Below are 23405 nucleotides of genomic sequence, written 5' to 3' on the forward strand. Positions count from 1 at the left end.
GAAGATTTCCTATGTCCCAGCCTGCCAGTGGTCGGGACAAATCTCTCCCACTCGCGTCCCCCAAGTAAACACACAGAGGCTTATATGAATTATAACTGCTTGGCCATGGCTCAAGCTTTTTGCTAGCTAGTTCTTATATCTTAAATTAGCCCGTAACTATTAATCTATGTATCGCCACATGTTCCGTGGCTTTACCTGCGTCCCATTACATGTTGCTCTTTAGGCGGCTCACTGGCTTCTCTCCCTGCCTTCTTCCTGTCTCTCTCTTTGAATTTCCCACCTGCCTCTAAGCTGCCTTGCCATAGGCCAAATGGCTTTATTTATCAACCAATCAGAGCAGCACAGATTCACAGCATACAGGAAGACAGACATTCCCCCCTCAGTGCCCCTTTATCTCCTATTCTAAATACCTCTTGTTCCCCATTCATGGTCCATGATTTTATGTCAGTTGATACAAGAAAGTAATCAGAGAAGAAGGAAAGACAGTTGAGAAAATGCCTCCATAAGACTGGCCCGCGGGCAATCCGTGGGGCAGTTTCTTTATTTGTGATAGATGTGGCCGTGGCCGGTGAGGAAAGCAGGCTGAGCCAGCCAGTAGCAGTGCTCTTTTGTGGCCACTGCTTAGGTTCCTGCCTGTAGTTTCTGCCCTGACTTCCCTTTCGTGATGGCCTGTCATCTGTAATATGGAAGCAAACCTTTCCGCCCCAAGTTGCATTTGGTCCTGGTGTTTGTTACTGCAGTAGAAACCCTGGTTGAGTCAGAAATATCAGCACTCATAGCTGGTACCTGCCTGTACAATTCCTTGTGTACATACACACAAACTTTAAAAGTTAGGAGCTGGGTATGAGAGAGAATATGTATGTAGTGTTAGTGTTTCTGAGACTGAGCCGTGTGACTCAGTGTACTGTTTGGTTTCACCTGTTTCCCTGCAAATCTCATCATTTTATTTTAACAGCTGAGTAAAATTCCATTGTGTGGATTTGCCCGCATTTTCATTATTTTTCTGTTGATGGACATTGTTAGTTATTTGGCGGCGCTCTTACCCTGCGAGGAAATGTCACAAAACACGACAGAATCCACTAACAAGTTTTATTAAGATAAGAGAGACAGGTGTGCTCAGGCCTGCAGAAGAGACACATGCTTGGAGAAGAAAGCCAGGAATATGGTGCCAGCTTATAAAGGCTGAGTCGCGCATGCATACACAGGTTTATGTGGCTACTCCACGCATGTGCTTAGATCACATGGTTGCGTTGTACGCTTTACGCAGCCATGCAAAGCCATGGGGTCCTGGTCACGTGAGACATTTTGACCCGGAAATGGCTATTTTGACCCAGAACTGGCTAGGCAGAAGTGTCTAGGTCTGCTGGGCTTGTGCAATCATGCCTAACCGTGGGGGCATGTTGTGAATCTATCAGACATCTAGGCTGGTTTCTTTTTCTTTTGTGAATAGAGGAGCAATAAACATGAATGTGCAGTTATCTCTGTAGTGGGATGTAGAATCCTTCCTACGTGCTCAGGAGTCATGTAGTTGGGACACATCAGGGTAGTTCTATTTCTAGTTTTTTTTGACAAGCCTCATACTTACTTTCATAGGCTTAAACTAGTTTACTTTTCTGCCAGCAGTAATAAGGGCCTTGTTTAGTTTTATTTACCTTGTGAATTGAATCGATTTTGTTTTTCAGGGAATTGATATGTTTAAATATTTTGATGTTAACAGTGAAAAGCACTTTGAATGAACCACCTAATAGTTATGGATGAAAAACTCAATCTCAAACAGAGTTACTAGTATAATATTTAAAATGATTAGATTTTTCTAAACAGTAGAAGTAGTCCACTTGTCTGTAGGATTTTATCTATCCTGTGAGCCATTGTCCTACTGCTGAATTAGCTAATAATGGCTACAACATTTGTTATTGACACCACTGTCATCCAAACAGATAAGTGTCTTGTGTGTTTATGAACTGGGGTGAGTAGAGCGACAGTGTCGTGAGGCTGATGTGCTGATGAGTGTGAGTGCCTGTCGTGTGTGTGTGCCTGCCTCTGTGTGTGTGTGTGTGTGTGTGTGTGAGTGTGTGTGTGTGTGTGTGAGTGAGATGGCTGTGATGGCTAATCTTGGCTGTCCAGTCAACATACCTGGGAAGAGGGAACCTCAGTTGGGAATGGCTTCCATCAGATTGACATGTGGGCGTGTCTGTGGGGCATTTTCTTTTTCTTTTTCTTTCTTTCTTTCTTTCTTTTTTTTTTTTAAGATTTATTTATTATGTATACAGAGGAGGGTGCCAAATCTCATTGCAGATGGTTGTAAGCCACCATGTGGTTGCTGGGAATTGAACTCAGGACCTCTGGAAGAGCAGTCAGTGCTCTTAACCTCTGAGCTATCTCTCCAGCCCCGGCATTTTCTTAATTGCTAATTGACATAGAAGGGCCTGGTGCACTCTGGTTGGTGCCATCCCTGGGCCTGGACTGTGTAAGGGAGGGAGCTGCTGAGCAAGCCGTTTTTCTTCTATTGCATTTTTCTGTTATCTCCAGGTTCCTGCCTTGGCTTCCCTCAATGGTGGTGTAACTTGTAAGTGAAACAAACCTTTTTTCCTCCAAATTGGTTTTGGTCAGTATTATCACAGCAACAGAAACTACAATTGTGTGTGTGTTGTACGTGGGACACATACATGCACACAGTTCTAGTTTCTGAACCTCAAGTGTTCTTCAGGTACTGTGTTCATTTTTTTTTTTTTTTTTGAGACAGGGTCTCATTGACCTGGAGCTTGCTGATTAAGAAAGGCTGGCTGTCCTGTAAGCCCCAGAGAACTGTCTGTCTCTGTTACCACAGCCAGCACTGGGGTTGCAAGTGCACTCCATCATGCCAAGATTTTTGTGGGGTTCTGAAGATCCAATTCTGGTCCTCATGCTTGCATAGTCAACATCTCATTGAACAAGCTGTCTTCCTAGCTTCAAGAAATGTGTGCTTACTGAGGAAAATTTTCAGCCTGTGTATTGTTCTCAACACCCTGGCAATTAGTCTCCAGACTGGATTCCCACATGGCTAGTCCCTCACTAGCATGGTTGGCACTACTGGGTTATACGGTGGCACCATAGTCTCTATCTCATTAATCAATGCCACTGGGATTTGTGTATATTTTGTCCATGCTCTGATTTATTATTTGAACACTTTTTGAGAAGGCTCCTTGAGTCTTATTTCACAGATGCGGACTCTGTGAGCCAATATTGGGCAAAGAGCTTCAGCTCAAGAATTCAACAAGTAGGCTCCAAAGTCCATGCTTGGACACTGGGCTGGCCAGTCAGTGGGGACAGGGGAAAAGAGTATGGACATCGCTCTGTAGCTGTTCCCAGTTTGGAAGGAGGGCATGTGTCCACACAATCCAAATCTTGCCTGGTATAGTGAAGAGTGAAAGGAATGAAATACAGTCCCAGGGGTTAAGTCTGTGAGAGAACTTGGGAAGCCGAGGAGATTCATATAAGTGACTTAGCAGGTTAGTTAGAAAGGAGAGGCCTTCCTCGGAGGCCGAGTTACAGGTGGGCTGCATGTCAGTCAGGTAAGGCATTGCTGGCGGAAGGATGATGTGTGCATAGGAACAGGTCAGCAAATGCTTCTTATACAACTGCTGTCCTTCAGCTTCAGCTTGAACTTGGGTCGGGAGTTGGGGGTCAGTTGTGGATCGGTTGTCTGCTAGAGAGGATACTGTGTTCTCTCTCATAGACGATGGGGAGCCGTGAGAGGGTTGACGATCACTGCTGCAGTTGCAACCCTATCCTTCAGTTTCCTGACTATAAAATGGGGTTGACTGACAGCGCTCTTTAAGAATGAGATGAATCAATACTTGATGAAATGAGTCCATGCCTCTAAAGTGTTTAGAATAGTCTGTGGCGCACAGCAAGTACAGACTGTTAGTATGGTCCAACTGCTGTAAAAGGCACTGTCATTACAGGCCATCATAGTTGATTATTTTCTGCACTACATTGATGCCGTGTAGGTTTTACCACTCCATTTTGTTTACACTGATGTGGGTGGGACTAGATAACACCCTGGCCTGCGTCACTGGAAGAGGCTTTGTTTCCTCCCTGTGAGGAGGTGATTGCTGTTGCCATGTGCATTTGATGGATCTGGGCTCTTGGAGCCAACAAGCATTGTTAGGAGAAAGGATGATGGCAATGGGTAGGGTGTTAGATGTGGTGACTGGTGACAGAGTTGTTGTCAACTGGTGATGTGGGGGACAGGAGGAGCAAAGAAAAATTCAAATTGCCATAAGCCAGAGAAAGAAAAATGGAATGGTTTGCAACGTGAGTGACTTTAATTCTGGTATTAGTGTTGGGTGTTCGGTATGGTGAAGAGTGACGACATATTGAAGGATGAGGTCTTTTTTTTCTTATTCTCGTTTTAAAGGAAGGAGTAGATTAGAAGCAGCTTACAACGCTTTGTGGTTAAACTGCTGTGGGCATTGCTGTTTTCTCCCATCATTTCTGCTGTACCACTTGAGGTTTTGAGGTTGGCTATGCCCTGAAACCACTCTTATCATCCCCAAATACAAAAGAGGAATAGTGGCCCTCTTTCCGTGGTAATTTCTGATGTACTCACTGAGGCATTTAGACTGCAAAAATAAGCCCCGTGAAACACATAGTTGACAGTTTGGTTTCTTATCTAGCCTACCAGCTTACTTCCAGTTTGAATTCTTGAAGAGACCGCATGCTAACTTTATTGATCTGGAGACAGGCTTCAAGCTAGGGTTGCTTCCATATTTTCAGTGCTCCTTAGAGCTCATTTATCACAAAGACATACCTACCTTGTTTTTGCACAATAGTGAAAAGAAACACATATTTAAGCTTAACATAAACCTTGGTTCAGAATGCAGCGTGTTAGCCTCAACAATTCCCATGTAAGCTTGGAAAATGGGTTTTCCACACTGGCCATCTGGGAAGAAGACGTTCTGCTGTAGAAAGAAAGGGCCCTATGAGGTGAGATGTTGGCACCTGCTACCATTTTGTTTCCCAGCAGTCTTTTCACCAGACATTGAGTATCCATTGCGCCAAACTGGACAGCTATTTCATTGGGAATTGAACAAAATTGACATTCTCTTGTATGAAGGGACTTTTCCTTCATCAGCTGCAGGGAATAATACTCCCCCCACCCCCCAAAAAAAAAGATAGAATAAATGCTAAATTATTTTGCTGTGTTGTTAGTGTTTTGATTCAGAGCTTCTGTTATTGTACCTCCAGTGTGCAAAATGAGTTACTTTATTTTAAAAATAATTTTTGGTCATTGGTGTGGACCCATAGAAATGTGTGTGCTCTGTTGTGTATCCACTGTCCTTCTGGTGGTACGGTTGTTAGCCAGACACCCTTCACACTTGTACCCTCTTTGAATGACAACATCCAGCATAAAGCAAATACTTCCATGCTTTTAGACATAGAGGTTTGCCCCAAGATCACAGTTTGATTTTTCTGCCTCACATCTGTAATCAGCCATTATTTAAAGGAATTCTGCTTCTTTTGAAGGGTAATTAGGAAGCAGCATCTTGGCACTGTTGCTGGGAATGGTGTCTAGGTCAGCAGATAGATGTTTATGCAATTCTTTTGCACTCATGTATATCTCCATAAATTATATTCTTTCTATTTGCAGTTTAATTTTTCCATTTCACTTAAAATTAAGTTTACTAATTTCCTGTTTATCTAATTTCTATTACGTGATCTTTAATTGTTTTATAGCTCTTTTTAACTTCAAAATATGTTCTGTGTGACTTAAAAATCATTCTCTTCCTTTAAAAAGAAGTCATTTCTTTAAAAAAAAAAAAAGAAAAAAAGCAGCCCCTGCTAGTAGTTGAACTGTCATGGTCTCATGGTAGGTTTTTCTTTTCTTTTTTATTCCTGTGTGTGTATGTATGTGTATGTTGTGAGTGTAGGTGTGTGTGTGCCACAGCATGTATGTGGGAATCATCAACGTTGTAGAGTCAGTCCTCTCCTTCCACCTTTTCATGAGTTTTGGGGTCAGATTGATCTCACCAGGCTCGGGTGGCAAGTTCCTCAGCCCACTGAGCCATCTTGCCCATTCTTCTGTTGGTAATTTTTGCTCTTTCAACTAGTCTTCTTTTTGAGTTTCTTCTTTTTGAATTTCATATTTTGAACGTGTGATACGATGACATTTTAATACTTACAACTATTAACAAATATGCAGAAGTTTGTTCATCTTCATTTGTGTATATTGTCTTTTCCCTAGCTATTTCTTGCTAGTTGCAGTTTTTGAATTTTTTAGTTTTGCAAAGGTTTGCAAATGCATGAATCTTTTCCCCTTTAATTTTACACAAAAGATAGAATATTATATATTACACACCCTTTAATAACTTGCCTCCCTTTGCCTGACAGACCCTGGAGGTTACCTGATAACCCCATAGCTTCTTAGACTCTCATTGTGTGGCTTTACTATAGTTTATTGGGACAGTTACTCATTAATAGACATCTGTGGTATCTCCAGCTTTTATGCTGTTGTTTACTCATTATTCCCATGAGTAAACATGTATATGGCACTTGTCAATGTGTACTTTTTTGTTAATACTAGCACAGATTTATTTTTAAACAATTCTTTAGTATACATATATCTTTACCATTTACTAAACCAAAAAGCAAATTTGCATCCTAAAAAGATGGATGTGTTGCATATGAGCAATCATTTTTAACATTAAAAATTAAATCCCTCCCCAAGAGCTATCTAACAAAACTCCAATGCCAGCCTTGGGAAATCTCCCTTCAAGTTGTTGGTCAGGGGAGTCCAAGAGACTCCCAAAAACAATATAGGATATTGCTGTTGTCCTTAGTTACTTCCTAAAACTTTAAGGTAAGACCCTGTTGTTGAAGAAGACACAATACACTTTATACAAAGAACTTTGAAGAATGTAGTTGGAACTGTTCTGAAAGCCTCCTCCCTCAAGACGAGCTTTCACAGTATCCAAAGGAGCTATGCAAGTTGCCAAGGGAGAAAAGCAGTCAACACTCCTACCCGGCTGTAAACTATACAAACCACAACAGTGACCGGCACAAGTTATCACCAAGGGTACAATAGTGTCGTTTATTACTTGAGAGTAACCAACAGCCTTAGAATTGGACTTAAGGTCCTCTTCATGGGACAGAATTCATGCAGTACTATTAACCTGGCCAACCACCCATGGCTGGTGAGATCATGGGCTCTAGAGGAGAACCTACTGCAGCCACTTTCATAAAACAGTATAATTCCTAACTGCGTTCTAAATAATTATCCTTATACTCACCAAGTGTAGCTCCCACCCCTCACCAAAGAAGCTTGTTTGTGCAGCAGATGGAGAGCACTATAGATACCCACAACTGCTCAAAATGTGGAAAGGAGCAGACTGTAGGGTACCCAACACCAATTAATATGTCGGCAACACAGCCTTTATACCTAAGGGTCAGGCAACATCCAGGAAGAGGGCTCAGAAAGATTGAGAGCCAGAGGACCAGGATGTCTGCTGTGAGATAGTATCTTCTACAAACGTCAGGGAAGCTGTACCCATACAATCTTAAAAATACGGTTGCCAGCCTGGGCTACCAAGTGAGTTCCAGGAAAAGGTGCAAAGCTACACAGAAAAACCCTGTCTCGAAAAACAAAACAAAAACAACAACAAAAAAAAAATACGGTTGCTTAAACAAGACATGCCAGCATGGATGGGGAAATCCCCAGAGCCTCGCCCCTTAGATGAAGACCTAGGTTATTAATGGCTGCTGAGAGAGGGGGAGAGAGTCAGTTATCTCTAGGGATGAGACTCCTGGTAGGTTATCCAGTCCCAAGTGGTCAACCTCAAACTCTACTAAACGCCACTAGGAACAGGCCTTGGAGAGTTGTCTGGTCCCACTTCTGGTCCCATCCTCACCGTCTTTTGCTTCTTGAGTGTGCACAGCCATGGTGTGCACAGTCCCCTAGAGCCTGTGTGCAGTCCCGTACCTCCATGCTGCTCACATTAATCGGGGTAGCTGCCTGAGGCTAGGAGACAGATGTACTGGGATGAGGGACCAAGGGTCCTCCATCAAGTTCTCATTTGTCTTGCAGATCTATTGCTTAGAACATCAATCAGAAAACTTAAGATTAACCCCACTCATACTCTGTGTGTGTGGTTTAAATAGGTAAATACATACCGAGTTAAAAAACATAGGCTGCTTAAAGTGGACTAACGATGGTTTGTTTTGTTTGTTTGTTTGTTTTTTTCTTCTCTTGTGTCCCATCTCTTTTTTCAGGTACTTCATATATCCTAATTTCTTGGATGTCCTCTGGGATATATTTTACTGTATTTTAAAATAGTCTTTGCAAACTTTGGTGTTTTCTGCATGATGTGCATGGTGTACGTAAAGTGGCCTTGTTCTTTTAAATAGCCATATGCTATTAACCTTTTACTGACTTATGAAAACTAGATTTTTTTGTAGTTTGATTGAAATGTTAATTCTGTCATGATTAGAAAGCTGCTTAAAAAAACTAGGAAGGGGTTTAAGTGTTAGAGTTATTTTATATAAAGTGCATATAGCTATAGCCTTCAAAACAAATTATCTTTAGTGAAATTTTCTAAAGCCTGGGTCAGCTCTGCTGTATTGCAGTTCAGACTGCATGGAGAATTTGTATAGAAAGTGGTTATTAGTCATTGGGTTATCAGGTAGATTGTGAGTGTGATGCACGTAAAGTGAATAGACTTTAATTAGGTGAATAAATCACGCTCAGTGTCTGGTATTCAGAAATACGAAGTACACAGTTTCTGGGGGGTGTTGGAGAAGGCATGAGGAGAGTGTTCTGGGTGTGCTGTATAGTGTGGACGTTACTGTATTTTATAGCCTCTTGGTCTAGAGTTATTTTGTATGGCCACCTGGTGACAAGAGGCCTCATATTTTGTCCTCATGAAAGGCTCTTAGATATCTAGAGTTTGTTCAAAAGTAGAAGCTTTAGAGCAGCTGCTCACCTTGTGTGTGCGTGCACACACACTCATGCTTGTGTGCATGTTAAATACTGCGTCACTTTTATTGTTGAACCTTTGCTCAAACTACCGTCAGCACTGTGATCATGGCATGATCTCTGTTATGGCAAAGGAAAGGAGAAAGTGAAATTTAGTTTTGCTGTACAAGGCATTGAGCCCTCTCCAACCAGCTGTAGCAGAAGCTGGGAGCGTGCTGCAAGGGTCAGTAAGCATCTGATGTAAGAATACACTTAGGTTTGCTGCTTTGCTGGGGCACTGGAAGCAACAGCTGTCTTTCTTTAGCTACACCCCTCCTTCTCTCCGCCTGCCGCCTAGATTCTCAGGAGGGACCCCTCCCTTCATTCCTGAGATCTCTTCTCCCACCTGGGACACAGGTCCACAAGCCCGCTGTGGGAGGCACCAGTGTGTTGTGTGCACAGGGAAGCAAAGGTGTTAGCTGGCCCACAAGTCTGTTGTCTTGCAGGAAACTCTCCCGAGCCTGGTCCCAAGGCAGTGGGAACATGCCCTAAGGGGTTAATTAAATGCACCAGCCCAGTCTTTATAAATACTGCCCTGTTTTTCCATACTGGGAATCTCCTACCATGCCAAGGCAAAAAAAGGTCATTGCTCACTGAGCTATCTGCAGAGATCTGCATGTCTGTAATGATCTCAAAATTAAAAGCATAATTAAAGCAAGAAGTTAATGTAGCAAGCCGAATCCAGCTCCTACCTTTAAGTAGTTTTGTGTGTTCCACATCTTACGTGGTGGCACTATGATCTCCTCAGCTACTCCACTCTGAATCTGAAAAGTTCTCTAATCTAGCAACCCTTTGCTCCATCTCTGTTATCAGGTGGTTATTGGTTTCCCCCAGCTAGGACACCACACTCACCTCTCTGTTTTGTTCTCTACCAGGGTCACCTCCCTGCTGAACCTGGTAGCCCCTGCTCACTTTGTTTCTATAACTTCCCGAGAGTTACTCTTGTATCTGAGCCTGATATTCCTTTGCTCACAATTCTTCAGTGCCTTTTAATCATTGTGGTAAAAGGCTGTACTGTAGTCAAGTCTGCCTGGGCTGCTGGTGGAGACTGATGTATGTTTCACCAGTGCCCTCTGGTGGTCATTCTGCTCTCACATTTGGGGACCTCTGGCTTCTGGTTTCCATTATTTCCATTGGGGGCTTTGCCAAAAACATCACACACCTACTTCTGCCAGTTGAAACTCAATTGTGTCATCCTTCTAGAGTGACAGGATGCCACCCCTCACCTCCTCTCCCAAGTCCCATGGTCATACTGGAGTGTTCTGCCTATGGCTGCTGGTTCCTTTGCCGCTCTGTCTCTCAGGACCTCAGGTGCTTTCTTTCTTAATTCTCCTTGTGGCTTCACATCCCAGCAGAACTTCTAGCCTGCAGTAGAAAATGCTTGTTACTAACTACTGATGACTTTTATTTTAGCTATTTACTGTTTATTTTGTTCTAGAATAATCTTGATTTCATAGTAGCAGTAGTTTGTATAATATGCAATGTCTTTGTACAATAAAGCCAGTGAAATAACAACACCGAAAAATCATGTATGCAGACAAAACTAGATGATTTGATAATTTATTTCCTTTTTTGGCACACATGAATTCTCTACTTCTGAGTCACATCCTGAACAGAGGAAAATATTTAAGGGATTCTTCTTTCTTCTTCCTCTTCTTCGTCGTCATCTTCTCCTCCTCCTGCTCCTCCTCCTCTTCTTCTTGTCTGTGTGTATGCTACATGTGTGGGGATGCTTGTGGAGGCTATTGGTTCCCCATGCAGCTGGAGTCACAGATGGTTGTGAGCTGCCTGAAGTGTGAGCTAGGAACTGAACTCAGGTCCTCTGGAAGAGCAGCAAGTGCTCTTTCCTGCCAAGCATCTTCCCAGCCATAGGCAAATGTTTGAAAAGGATTAATGTGTTTCAGTAACATTACTCTGTAGTATTTCTCCTGTGTAGAGTAGCTTGTTTTCCACTCCCTCACTCTCTGCTCTCTTTTACTCCCCCACCAGCCAGAAGGACATGTTTATTGATAGTTCAGCAGAACACAGTGGACTAGTCAGTGCTTTGCCTCTCTTGATCTCAGATCACATTGGGGCCGTAGCTATGATCTATGCTCTTGTGTATCCAGGCTGCCAGTAGCACACCATTTGATTCCACAAATGAACATAGACCACATGAGGATTTTGGATAATTATAACTTTAAAAATCATTCTGTGTTAGGTATTTAAAAAAAGGAGTGTAGAAGTGTGTAAGTCCCTTTCCCTTCTACCCAGCTTTAACCATGAACTTAAGGCCACTCTGATTTCTCCCTCTCACCTTCCTCAACTCCCCTCTTCCATGAATCATGAAATTTTCTTTTCTTTTACCTTGTGAGATGTAGATAATTTCTTACTTGGAATTAAGTATTTCAAGAAGAAAAAAGGCCACTTCACTGAGATATAATTCATATGCTGTACAATTAACCCACTTAGAAAATCAGCACAGTGATGTTTGGTGTGTTCATAGTTATGAAGCAATCTGTTGTGTAATGAAACTTTTCCTGGGAAGATACAGCACATACATCTACCCCCTCCCCCCCCCCCAGATAGGGACCCCACAGCATACCCTAGTATGGACACCACCAAAATCCAACTTGGTGAACCAGTGAGTTTTATTGGGGTTACTTACAGGAATATGGGTGAGGGGTTACTTGAAATAGAAATGACTCAAAGCTGCATCACTAACATTGGTGACAGTTGACAAAACCTGGGAACCTTGAGCATCCTGTACAGCCTGTAAGCAGCTCAACAGGTTGGAGAGTGTCCTTTCCAAGTGATTGTGGTCTAAACCCCTTCCAGGCAGCTGGTCTGGTTTCAAGAGTCTTCTTTGCAGCCTGTTTTCCTCAAGTCTTTGTAGTTCTGTCCTTAAGTACAGCGGTTCTCAACCTGTGGGTCATAAAGCCTTTGGGGATTGAAGGACTTTTGCACAGGGGTCACCTAAGACCAGACAGTACAGATACTTACATTACAATTCATAACAAAAAATTATAGTAATGAAGTAGCAACGAAAATAGTTTTATGGTTGGTGGTCATTACAACATGAACAACTGTATTAAAGGGTCATAGCATTAAGAAGATTGAGAACCACTGTTGTAGTCTCCAAGGGACTCTCACCTTTTATTGCTTACTCTGGCAGGGAGGGCCCTCGTAGTCACTTTCAGGGACTTCCTGCTTAAGTAGCTTCTCTGTAGGATGGAATGTTCCAGTCTTGGAAGAAACTGTTATGCAGTACCATCAACTACAGTTTAGAACATTTCCATCATATCCAGTTGCCCCATATTCATTAGCATCACTAGTCTACTTTGTTTGCATAGATTTTCTTATTTTGAACATCTTAAGTCATGTAATATGTGGTTCCATCAAACTGACTTTTTTCACTTAGTATTTTCAAGGTTCTTCCGTGCTGTAGCATGTCTCAAAAGTATAGCATTCCTCTTAGATATCAGTATTATGCACACATACACCACAATTAGTCCACTCATCAGTTGATGGATGTTTAGATTGACCTTTTGTGTGGTGTAAGTCTTGCTACACTCCATGATCATTTACAGAGAGTCTTTGTGTAGATAAGTGTTTTTTCAGTCTCTTGGGTCTGTACCTGGCTGTAAAGTAGTTGGGTTACATTGTGTTTCCATGTGTGAGTTTTGAGGAACTGCCAGACTTCTCTCTCTTTTTTCTCCTCAGTCACATCCCATCCGCAATCCTCAAAGATCCCACTTTTCCCACATCTCCACCAGTGCCTAGTACTGTGTTGGGTTACAGCCACCATAGTCTTAGGTTACTGTGGTTTTGTGTGTTTCATGATAGCTCCTGACGGTGAGCACTTCCAAGTGTTCCTTTCTGCCATTTGTTTGTCTTCATCGGAGAGTTGCGTGCTCCAGTCTTCTGAAACCTACACTGGAAATTAAGTTGTCTTCTGATTACTGAGTTGTAAGAATTCTTTATGTGTTCTAGACCCAAATCCTTTCTCAGGGACATGATTTTCCCAGTATCTCTCAGTCGGTTGTCTTTTCATGTTGCTGATGGTATTAACTAAGAAAGCATCTAATGTGAAATAGGATCATGGTGGAAGATCTTTCAGTGATCTTATAGAGTGTTAGTTTATACATGCTGAATCTGTCCCCCCCCCCCATTCTGTCAGCTCCAAAGTCTGGCTGATTAATGCCCCCTGAAGCCTTGATTAACCCCACTGAGGAGGTTCCTGGATATGGTTATGTTTAAAAACAAACAAACAAACAAACAAACAAACCCCAAATAAAACAAAACCACAAAACTTGTTTCACATAGTTCCCAACTGCTTTTGTAAAAGGAAAGATTGTGGCCAGGAAATTGAGCTATCACAGTATTTAAAGATATTTGTGCACACATTTACAAGTAAATTTCTTTAAAAAGATCAATGTGCATGGACCGGAAATACTGGCTGCTCTTGTAGAAGATCCAGGTTTGATTTGCAGCATCCACATCCATCTTTAACTCCAATTCTGGAGGGATCTAATGTCCCCTCTTCTGGCCTCCACGGGTACACAGGCATAACACACACACACACACACACACACACACACACACACACACACACAAATAAACAAATTATGGTGTTTGCATTGACCTTTTATAGCACATCCATGCTTCCAGTTAGAACAGTGTTAAAGCATTTAGTCTTTTTTTCTGTATTGGTGTTAAAAACCCCATAGGTATGCAGTGATGAGGTTCTTTTAAGTTCCTACTAAGAATTGAAAAGTAGATTCAGTAGGTAGGGACTTGCTATCTACTTTGGAAGGGTTTTATGATGCATTGGTTGAAGTCAATATTTAATTTATGGGAATAAAGCATATTGAGGAGATTACATTCAGAAAAGGGTGAGTCATCCATACTAGGTGGAGGGTTGGTATGCAGAGGCTAGAGAAAGTGTGTGTGATGTTTTTAATTGGTCCCAGAAACATTTCTGCTCATGAATATGGGTCAGCAAAAAAGGCACAGTAGATGAGCACAGCCTCCGAGCACCAGAGCAGCTTGAGCTAGTGGAGTCAGATGAACACTAGCAGGTAGCCTGTGAGATGGATTTAGTTCCCACACAAGGAGCTCCATCTTCATTCACTGGAGACTGTGGATCGGTTGAAAGCCTTTGAGCCAGGAAACCAACATTGACTGCTTCCTTAAGGTGCCAGCCATTATGTTACCAGTTGAGAGTTCACTTAGCTGAAGAGAGGGGGGCAAGTCTGATATCAGAAGCAGCACATGCTGTCCACTGGCAGCCAATGTCCAGCTGTTCCCTTCTACGGCCATTCTTCGCATTTACTGATCAGTTCCTATTTTGTACCCATTGTGCTAGTGACTCATCTTTACAGTCATTGAGCTATTTATTATTAATCTTTATTTTACTGAAGAGGAAATTGAGACTTAGCCAAGGTTCAATACTTTGCTGCAGCTTTCACAACTGGTGAATGGTGGAGCTGGGGTTTGGATTGTAGCCTTGTTATGTTTCTCAGCTTATCTTTCTAATGCCAAATGAGTCTGCGATAATGTCACACCACCAGAAACTTCCAGGCCTCTTTGCCATTGGCATGCTGTGTTTGATACCAGGATGCTTGTTTGTAGCTGCATTTTATTTTGGGCTGCCAACCAGTTCCCAAATAAAGACATGGAGACTTATTATTAATTATGAATGCTCAGCCTTGGCTTAGGCTTGTCCCACTAGCTCTTTTAACTTAATTTAATCTGTTTCTCTTCATCTACATTTTGCCTCGGGGCTTTTTACTTTCTTTCATTCTGTATGTCCTACTTTCCTGCTTCTTCCATGTCTGTCTGTCTGGCCCTAGTGTCTCTTTTTCTTTCTTCTTTTATTCTGAGCCTAAATTCCTCTTCCTACTTACTCTCTCTGCCTGGAAGTCCCACCTATACCTCCTCCCTTGCTATTGGCCATTCAGCTTTTTATTAGGCACCAATCAGGTGCCTTAGGCAGGCAAGGTGAAACAGCAACACATCTTCACATAATTAAACAAATGCAATGCATCTTTGCGTAGTTAAACAAATACTCCCCTACAGTTGATCCTTTCTCCTCTGCCTGGCACCTAGCTTCCTGTTCCTATTGCAGTTTCTGCAGCTCTGGAGTGTCATCTTTCAACCACTGCACCCTGAGAAATTCCTGTGCTTTATGAATGAAGTGGGCAGTGTGTCACGTTTGGTTTTGACTGCTGGTTTCTTAGCCTTACCTCTCTGGCAGCCTTGCAGTTCTGCATCTGTGCAGCAGTGGGGCAGGCAGACTCTGTGACCTCTACACCCCTCTGGGCCAGCGTTCTCCTCTTAGGGTAAGACATTAGTAAGGATGGGCTTGTGCTTCTGGGATCCTGGAATATGATCAATAAATTAATAAAACCTAACAAGCACCTTATTCTTTTCATTGTTGACCCATCAGCATTCTGAGTATCATTCATATCCACAATTCTAACAGTCTAGCTTTGTAGACTTCAATTTCTACCTTGTAGCATGAGACTATGGGTGTGCTTGTGTTTTCTGAGTTGCTTGAATTGAGAAGGACTCCACTTTCAACCTTCCCTGGTCACTTCCCCCCATATTTCTACTCTGATTTTTTTCTAGCCAAATCTTTTCTACAACTTTTATTTTCTATTCATCTTCCAAAAATACCCAGGGCTTCCTGTGAGCCTCATCATGGGTGCTGGGAATCAAACTTCAGTCCTGTTCAAGAGTAACCAGTACTCTCTATCACTGAGCCATCTCTCTATCCCATCTGTTTTTAGTTCTTTTTTTGGAGGGGGGGGCAAGGTTTCAAGATAGTGTTTTTCTATGTAACAGTCCTGGCTGTTTGAGAACTCACTTTGTAGACCAGGCTGGCCTCAGACTCACAGAGAATTGCCCGCCTCTGCCACCTGAGTGCTGGGATTAAAGGCCTGCCACACTACCGCCTGTCTTCTTTTTCAATTATTAATGACAATTTTATGTGCATCCTCATTTTTGATTGTGTGCCATTTGCCATAGATCTGGAGATCATTTGGTTCACATCCTAATTTGATGTCTGATGTTAAAGTGCTGAATAGGCTACATTTATTAATTCCTAAAAGGGGTTCAGATTGAAATGTAGTATGTTCAGCAATTAAAGAAAAGATAGGCATCTGTTTATAACAAGATTAATTTTTTTTTTTTTAAATTGTGGTTTCCTCGGCCATTTTCTGCCATATTCCCATTGCGCTGAATATGGTGCCAGACTGGTAGCCAGCAAGTCCTGAGGATTCTCCCATCATATCTACCCCTGTCTGTAGAAATACCGGTCTTATTACATAAGAAACACAGAGCCCAAGAGGTCCGAGCAGTAGCTAAGAGCTGAGACTAAAACCCTTTCTTATCCCTCGCTGCCGCTGTCGTCCTTCCCATAAGAAAGAGACCTACTTCCTGTGTGTCTTTTTACTGACTTTCTGTTCTGCCTAACACCTGACCACATGACCTCCTTGTCACTGCCTGTCTATACAGACCTCTAGGTCTTCTATGGTTGGTATTGAGTTTAAAGGCGTGTGTCTCCATGCTGGTGGTGTCCTTGAACACACAGAGATTTGCCTGTCATGTGATTGGGATTAAGGGTGTGTGCTACCACTGCCAGACTTCTGCTAAAGGGCTTGCTATTAGCTCTGACCCCCAGGTAACTTTATTTGTTAACATACAAATAAAATCACATTTCAGCACAAATAAAATATAACCATACCCAACCCCCTCAGAGTTGGGATTATAGGCATGTGTAGCCAGGTCCCTGAGTGCTGGGAATTTGAACTCAAGGATAATTGCATTAAGCAAGTGCTAGCCAGTGAGCCATCTTTCCTGCCCAGTATATCCATAGATAGGTTTTGACTGCAGATTGAGCCATTCAGGGGTGGAAAATATTTGAAATAAATTACATCTAGACTGAACATGTATAGACTTTTGTTCTTGTAACTATCCATACAATAGCATAATAAGTATTTATGTAACATTCACATTTTATTTGTGTTATAAATGTAGAAAAGATGTAAAGTATGAAGAGGATATGTTATGGTTTTATGCAAACGCCACTTATTTATTTTTCCATATGTACGTGTGTGCATGTACATGGGTACATGTCAGTGCAGGTACACATATTTGTGTGTGCAAGCATGTAGAGGCCCAAGGCTGATATTGGGTGTCTTGTGCTTTTTCTCCACCTTATGTGTTGAGCAGTGCTCACTAGTCATAGCTTGTCTTCTTGCTCTGTGGCTCCTGTGTGTCTCTCTGCCTCCTTGCACTGGGATTACAGGTGTGCCACCAGGAATGACTACCTGACATTTACTTAGGTTCTGAGGACCTGAACTTGTCCTCACGCTTGGTTGGTAAGTGCCATACTGGCTGAGCCACCTGCCCAGTCCATGCAGTTTTACATAAGGACCTGGGGCACCTGCAGATTTTGGTATCTGTGGTGGAAGTGCTGGCACCACTTCCTGTGGTAATGTGGACAACACTGTATCTCTCTGTATTCAAGTCGTGATTAGTTGGGTAGTATGGGTTTTCTTCTGTATCTGTATCTGTATTATAGATTTTCTATAGCACACTTGTACTTCTATATTTAAAAAAATTGAAGATAATACTTGAGACAAAGTTGGTGTGTGCAGATCTGTGTGATTTTCAGTTTTGGCTGAAATGTACTGTGGGCTTGTTCACAGTGCCATACTGAGAACAAGTTACTCACAAGGCTTGCTGCACAAAGCTCAGTGTCTGTATCGGTGTTTCTGTTTTTGTTTATTAGAGGTAACCTCAGCTTGTCTCAGCAGATGGCTAGTGTTTTGATTGAACAAGTATCATGAGACTCTTAGTCCATGTCACAAGGGGACAAGAAACTGATGACATTCACAGTTGAATGTTTTGTTTTTAGTTCCAGTTGATCAGTTTTAGCAATGGTTAAACTCAAAGTATCAGTCTAATTAATATCTGACCATACCTTTGCACTGGTTTATTGCTGGAATTTAACAGCTTTGGTGTGCACTTACATTTTATTTATTTATATCATTATCTTTTTTTGATACAGGGTTTCATGTAGCCCAGGCTGGCCTTAAGCCTATTATGTAGGCAAGGATGACCTCCAGATCTCTTGCGTCCGCTTACCAATGCTGGCATTATAGGCTTTCATTACCATGCCAGACTGAATTTTAATTTACAAGACAGAGTTCGAACAAGTGATTTAAAGAAAAGATAGGCATGTGTTTATAACAAGATTCATTTTTTTTATATCATTATTTTTTTTGACAGTGTCTATCTTTGGTTACACTTGCCAGGTAAAGCAAAAGTTCTCGGTGACTGCCAGACAGTTAGTTACTGCTCCTCACTTCTGAGAGGGTAGGAGAACAAAGGATGGGAAAACATTGATGTTCTTTCCTTAAGATGGTTTCTTAGAAAATGCTGTTTTTCTAACTCCTTGGGGGAAATGTGGCTACAAGCTTACAGTTACTACATTTTTGCCCAGAGAATGGGCTAAAGTTAGTATCATATCCTTTCTGGTTGCCAGAGGCAACAGTTTAATTTGTGCCCCAGTGGCAGTCATTTTAGAATAATTTTAGTGATTTTTGTTTTGTGTGTGTCTGAGCGTTTGTGTGTGTGTGTGTGTGTGTGTGTGTGTGTGTGTGTGTGTGTGTGTGTGTTGAGGGGTAGGCACATGCGATGGCTCCAATAGGGAGGTCACAGGCCAGCCTCAGTTTCCCTTCTCCCTCCACCTTGGCTGAGGGAAGGTTTCCTTGTTGTTTGCTGCTCAGCTGAGCTGCTTCTGCCAGGCTCCCCGGCCCACAAGCTTTCAGGGATTCTCCTGTCTCTGTCTCTGCCTCCTGTCAAGCCATAGGAACACTGGGGGTTATAGACATGTGCTATCTACCTGCATAGATTGAGGTTCCTGGGGTTCAGACTCAGCTCCTCACATTCAGAAAGCTAGTGCTTTACCCACTGAACCATCTCCTCTGCCCCCTACCCATTTTTTTCTGCCACCTTTTCATTTCTTAGCTTTTAGAGCCTCTCACTCAGCCTCTGTCCTTCCTGAGTTCCGGGCTATCAGTGTTGGTTGTAGAAAACAAAGCTAAGGTGTAGATGGTCACTCCAGGGTCAGCCATGCTTGTGTCTTTGCACATCCCGGGGGCTGTGTAGATGCGGAGCTCCTGATCTAGTCTGTGGCTGTCAGTCTGTAGATAGACAGAAACCCAGTGCATGTGTGTTTGAAACTTGACATGGAGCGGGGGAAAGCAGCACACCCTAAGAGCTGCTTTTGAGAGGTTTGCTGTTCTTCAGTTGGTGGGTTGAGTACTCTTCTCTGCTGTTCTGTTTTCTGATGACCCTTTAGTGTTTTGTTTATCACAGACGATGAGATTCACCTACAGAAGTCTTTTAGGGTCACGGTAGTGCAAGAGTAGGATGGCCTAGTCCTCCTGGGATCTGGTCAGGTTCTGTCTGGCCATGCTTTCTTGAGTAATGGCTGCACCTGCAAAAGTCATTTTTTAAAAAAAAATATTTTATTTTATTTTACAATACCATTCAGTTCTACATATCAGCCACGGGTTCCCCTATTCTCCCCCTCCCACCCCCTCCCTTTACCCCCAGCCCACCCCCCATTCCCACCTCCTCCAGGGCAAATCTTCCCCCGAGGACTGAGATCAACCTGGTAGACTCAGTCCAGGCAGGTCCAGTCCCTTCCTCCCAGACTGAGCCAAGCGTCCCTGCATAAGCTCCAGGTTTCAAACAGCCAACTCATGCAATGAGCACAGGACTTGGTCCCACTGCCTAGTTGCCTCCCAAACTGATCAAGCCAATCAACTGTCTCACCTATTCAGAGGGCCTGATCCAGCTGGGGGCCCCTCAGCCTTTGGTTCATAGTTCATGTGTTTCCATTCATTTGGCTATTTTTTTCAATAATTGAGTAGAACCGAAATTTATTATAAGCCACAGTCGTCCTAGGGACCTCCATGCTATATATATAGCCTCCATGGTTCTATGGGTTGTGGTCTGATTGTTCTTTATTTTATATCTAGAATCCACTTATGAGTGAGTACATACCATGACTGTCTTTCTGGGTTTGGATTACCTCACTCAGGATGATTTTTTCTAGTTCCATCCATTTGCCTGCAAATTTCATGCTTTCATTGTTTTTCTCTGCTGAGTAGTACTCCATTGTGTATATGTACCACATTTTTTTCATCTATTCTTCCGTTGATGGGCATCTGGGTTGTTTCCAGGTTCTGGCTATTACAAATAGTGCTGCTATGAACATAGCTGAGCTTGTATCTTTATGGTATGAATCACCATTCCTTGGGTATATGCCCAAGAGTGGGATGGCTGGGTCTTGAGGTAGTTCGATTCCTAGTTTTCTGAGAAACCACCATACTGATTTCCACAGTGGTTGTACAAGTTTACATTCCCACCAACAGTGGAGGAGTGTTCCCTTTGCTCCACATCCTCTCCAACATTGACTGTCATTGGTGTTTTTGGCAAAAGTCATTTTTATGTGACAAATGTTAGACTTGAAAGTATGTCTTCAGAGTAAACAGGGGAGAAAAGGTATAATTCTTACACTTGTGTCTACAATCAGAACTCGTTTTTTCCTCTCTTAATGCAGAGTGGACCCAGATATCTACCAGGTACCTTAGAGAGCAGCTGGTTAAGATCTCTGACTTTTACCACATGGCCTCCAGTACAGGTGATGGTCCTGTCCCTGTGCCACCAGAGGTTGAGCAAGCCATGAAGCAGTGGGAGTACAACGAGAAGCTGGCATTTCACATGTTCCAGGTAATCTGATCAAGGCATGCAAGAAAAGGACACCTTCCATATGCAGTCATGTGCTTATCACACATGTCTTATCATACAGTCATGTGTTTATCACAGAGTATACTTATGTCTAAATGTAGATGGTATGGCCTGCTACATACTTAGACTATGTGACACAGTATATACCTGTTATATGTGGTCTTTGGTTGACCAAAACATGCTGGCAAATGTCTATAGTTACATATTCTGTGGCTAAATGATATATCTTTATATGAACTGATGCATTCACAGAGAGAAGTTTAACATTTGTATGTAAATGAAATTTTTGAGGCAAGTTCTTATTGGCCTTGAACTCAATCATGCAGACCATGCTTGCTTTCTCTGCCTGTCTGGGGTTAAACGCATGCACTACAGTGCCAGGCACATCTCTTACAGCACATTCAAGGTAACACGTGTGCTCTGTGATGACAGTTTATTACACACATTTGTCTCCACTTGTCAGTGACATCAGGTATTTTTTTTGCCATTAATTACTTTGTAATTGTGCTATTAAGAGCAACCCTCTTAGACTATTTTGCAAATTAGATATATTTATTTAGAAACACCTTTGTGCTGACGCTTTCTATCTCATAACAGATCTCCTCTGCCATTGAATTATTCCATGTAAAGGTCGTCTTCATTTAGTTCAGTTGTATCTTGAAATGAAAATTTAAGGGGTGGATTAAGGGCAACCAGGAACTATGGGATTCTCACCCAGACAATCTCCTGTAATTATGATTGATCAGCGGAGGTCAATTGTGGTGTTATTTGCCTTTGTTTTCATTCCTGACAAGATGTATTTAGCTAAATCCTATTATTAGCCCAGATTTTCATTACCCATTATGTTAATCAAAGAGGAAAAGAATACGTGATTTTTAAGTGTTGCATTTAGAACTTTAATTATAATATCCAGGTAGCAAGTGAGTTTTAGAAACAGCTCACATAGTAAAGCAAACAAGCCAGAAGCTGTGTGGTTCTTTTGTGAAGCAGCATTGTTAGTTTTTAGATGACTAAGCACAGCTCTTTAAAACCCCAGCCCCGTTTGTGCTGACCGCTTCAGAGCCTGCTCCGCACTGTTACAGCTTTTTACTAATCTAGCCATTTAGTTGGCATCTCAGAAGTGTATTTTCTCAGCACACTTTGTGCTTTTATTAAGATTATGTACTAGAGTAACATTTATTAAATTCATTTATTGTCAGTGTGTGTGTGTGTGTGTGTGTGTGTGTATACACACACGTGCGCGCGCATGTGCTATTGCTTGTTCTGTCTATGTGGATACCTGGAGGCCAAAGGTCAACACTTGCATTCCTCAGAAGCCCGCCATCTTGTTTTCTGTAACAAAGTCTCTCACTGGGACTTCGGGCTTAGTCTACCTTGGCTGACTAATGAGTTCCAAGGGTCTGCCTTTACCTACTTCTTTGCCCTGGATTCCAGGGACATGCCATCATGTTTAATATTTATTTATTTACTTATTATTTTTTAATGTGGGTACTGGGAATTGAACTCAGGTCCTCATGCTGTACAGCGAACATTTAACATTGTGACCTGTCTCCCCAGCCCCAGGATCCTTTTTCAAAATTAATTTTGTTACCTTGTGTTCACCATCATTGCACATTAATGGAAAGTTTATTTTAAATATTTACTAAAATTTATAAATATGGCATATGATTTTCACAAAACATGGCTTGTTTTCTGTTTTGAAGTCTTTCATCCTATGAGTCATAATACCAAGACTGTGATATGATATTAAGTGGATATTAAGTGGATATGTCTAGAAAGTCATACAAATGTGTTTGTACATGTGTGTGAATACATGCAGGCCTGTGTGTGCATTTGAGTGTGTATGAAGTCAGTTGATAGAGGACGAGTATGTCAGGATTAGTGGCATCTCTGAGATTTAGCTCAGAAGTAGAGGGGCTTGTCAAATGCCTTGGGTTAGAAGACACAAAAAGATAAGAGAACAGAGACCATGCCAGGCCAGTGAGATATTTAGGAAGATAAGTAGAGATGTAATTGTTTTTTATCCTGGTTGTATATGATTATTTTATAGTTTTTTTTTATTGAAAAGTATTTTTTCCTTCATTTAATGGGCCATTAAATTGATATTTCAAATAACTCATTTATAGGTAGGTGAATCTGAGAGTCATTTAAGAATTATTCTGGGGCCAGCGACTATTTCAGATCTTTGAGACAGTGGGATGAGCAGTCTTTCTACAGAGTGATCTCTGTTAGCCCCGTCTCCTCCCTGAAAACGAGTCCATGCTCCTGATAGCTTGTTGGGTTCCGTCAGTCTGGAGTGTGATGGCTTCTGAATATCTGAATTAAAAAATCAGTTCAGAATGAAGCAAATTTTTTGGTTTTGGACTGTGGATTGTGATACTCTTACTGTGACAGTTACACAGGATTGAATTTATATGTAAGCATATTTTAAAAACTTAGGTTTTCTTTAACATTAGTAGTGTGCTTTTTCTTTATTTAAGGAAGGAATGTTGGAAAAACACGAGTATTTGACATGGATCCTGGACGTCTTAGAAAAGATCAGACCAGTGGACGACAGCCTTCTCAAGCTCCTTTTGCCCCTGATGCTGCAGGTATGGCTCAT

The 23405-nt window shown here is 42.0% G+C and overlaps 1 protein-coding gene across 11 annotated transcripts in view; it reads left to right on the forward strand.

The window, feature by feature from the left end:
• The window catches only part of Med12l (mediator complex subunit 12L), a 346663-nt gene that overhangs the window by 50697 nt on the left and 272561 nt on the right, over positions 1-23405 (forward strand). For all 11 annotated transcript variants that reach the window (XM_076574135.1, XM_076574139.1, XM_076574140.1 and 8 more), the window contains 2 exons: positions 20616-20785; positions 23284-23394. In XM_076574135.1, the coding sequence (XP_076430250.1) occupies positions 20616-20785; positions 23284-23394 (281 nt within the window). The remainder of the gene's footprint in view (positions 1-20615; positions 20786-23283; positions 23395-23405) is intronic.

This window comes from Peromyscus maniculatus, chromosome 6 (assembly GCF_049852395.1).
Source record: "Peromyscus maniculatus bairdii isolate BWxNUB_F1_BW_parent chromosome 6, HU_Pman_BW_mat_3.1, whole genome shotgun sequence".
NCBI lineage: Eukaryota > Metazoa > Chordata > Mammalia > Rodentia > Cricetidae > Peromyscus > Peromyscus maniculatus.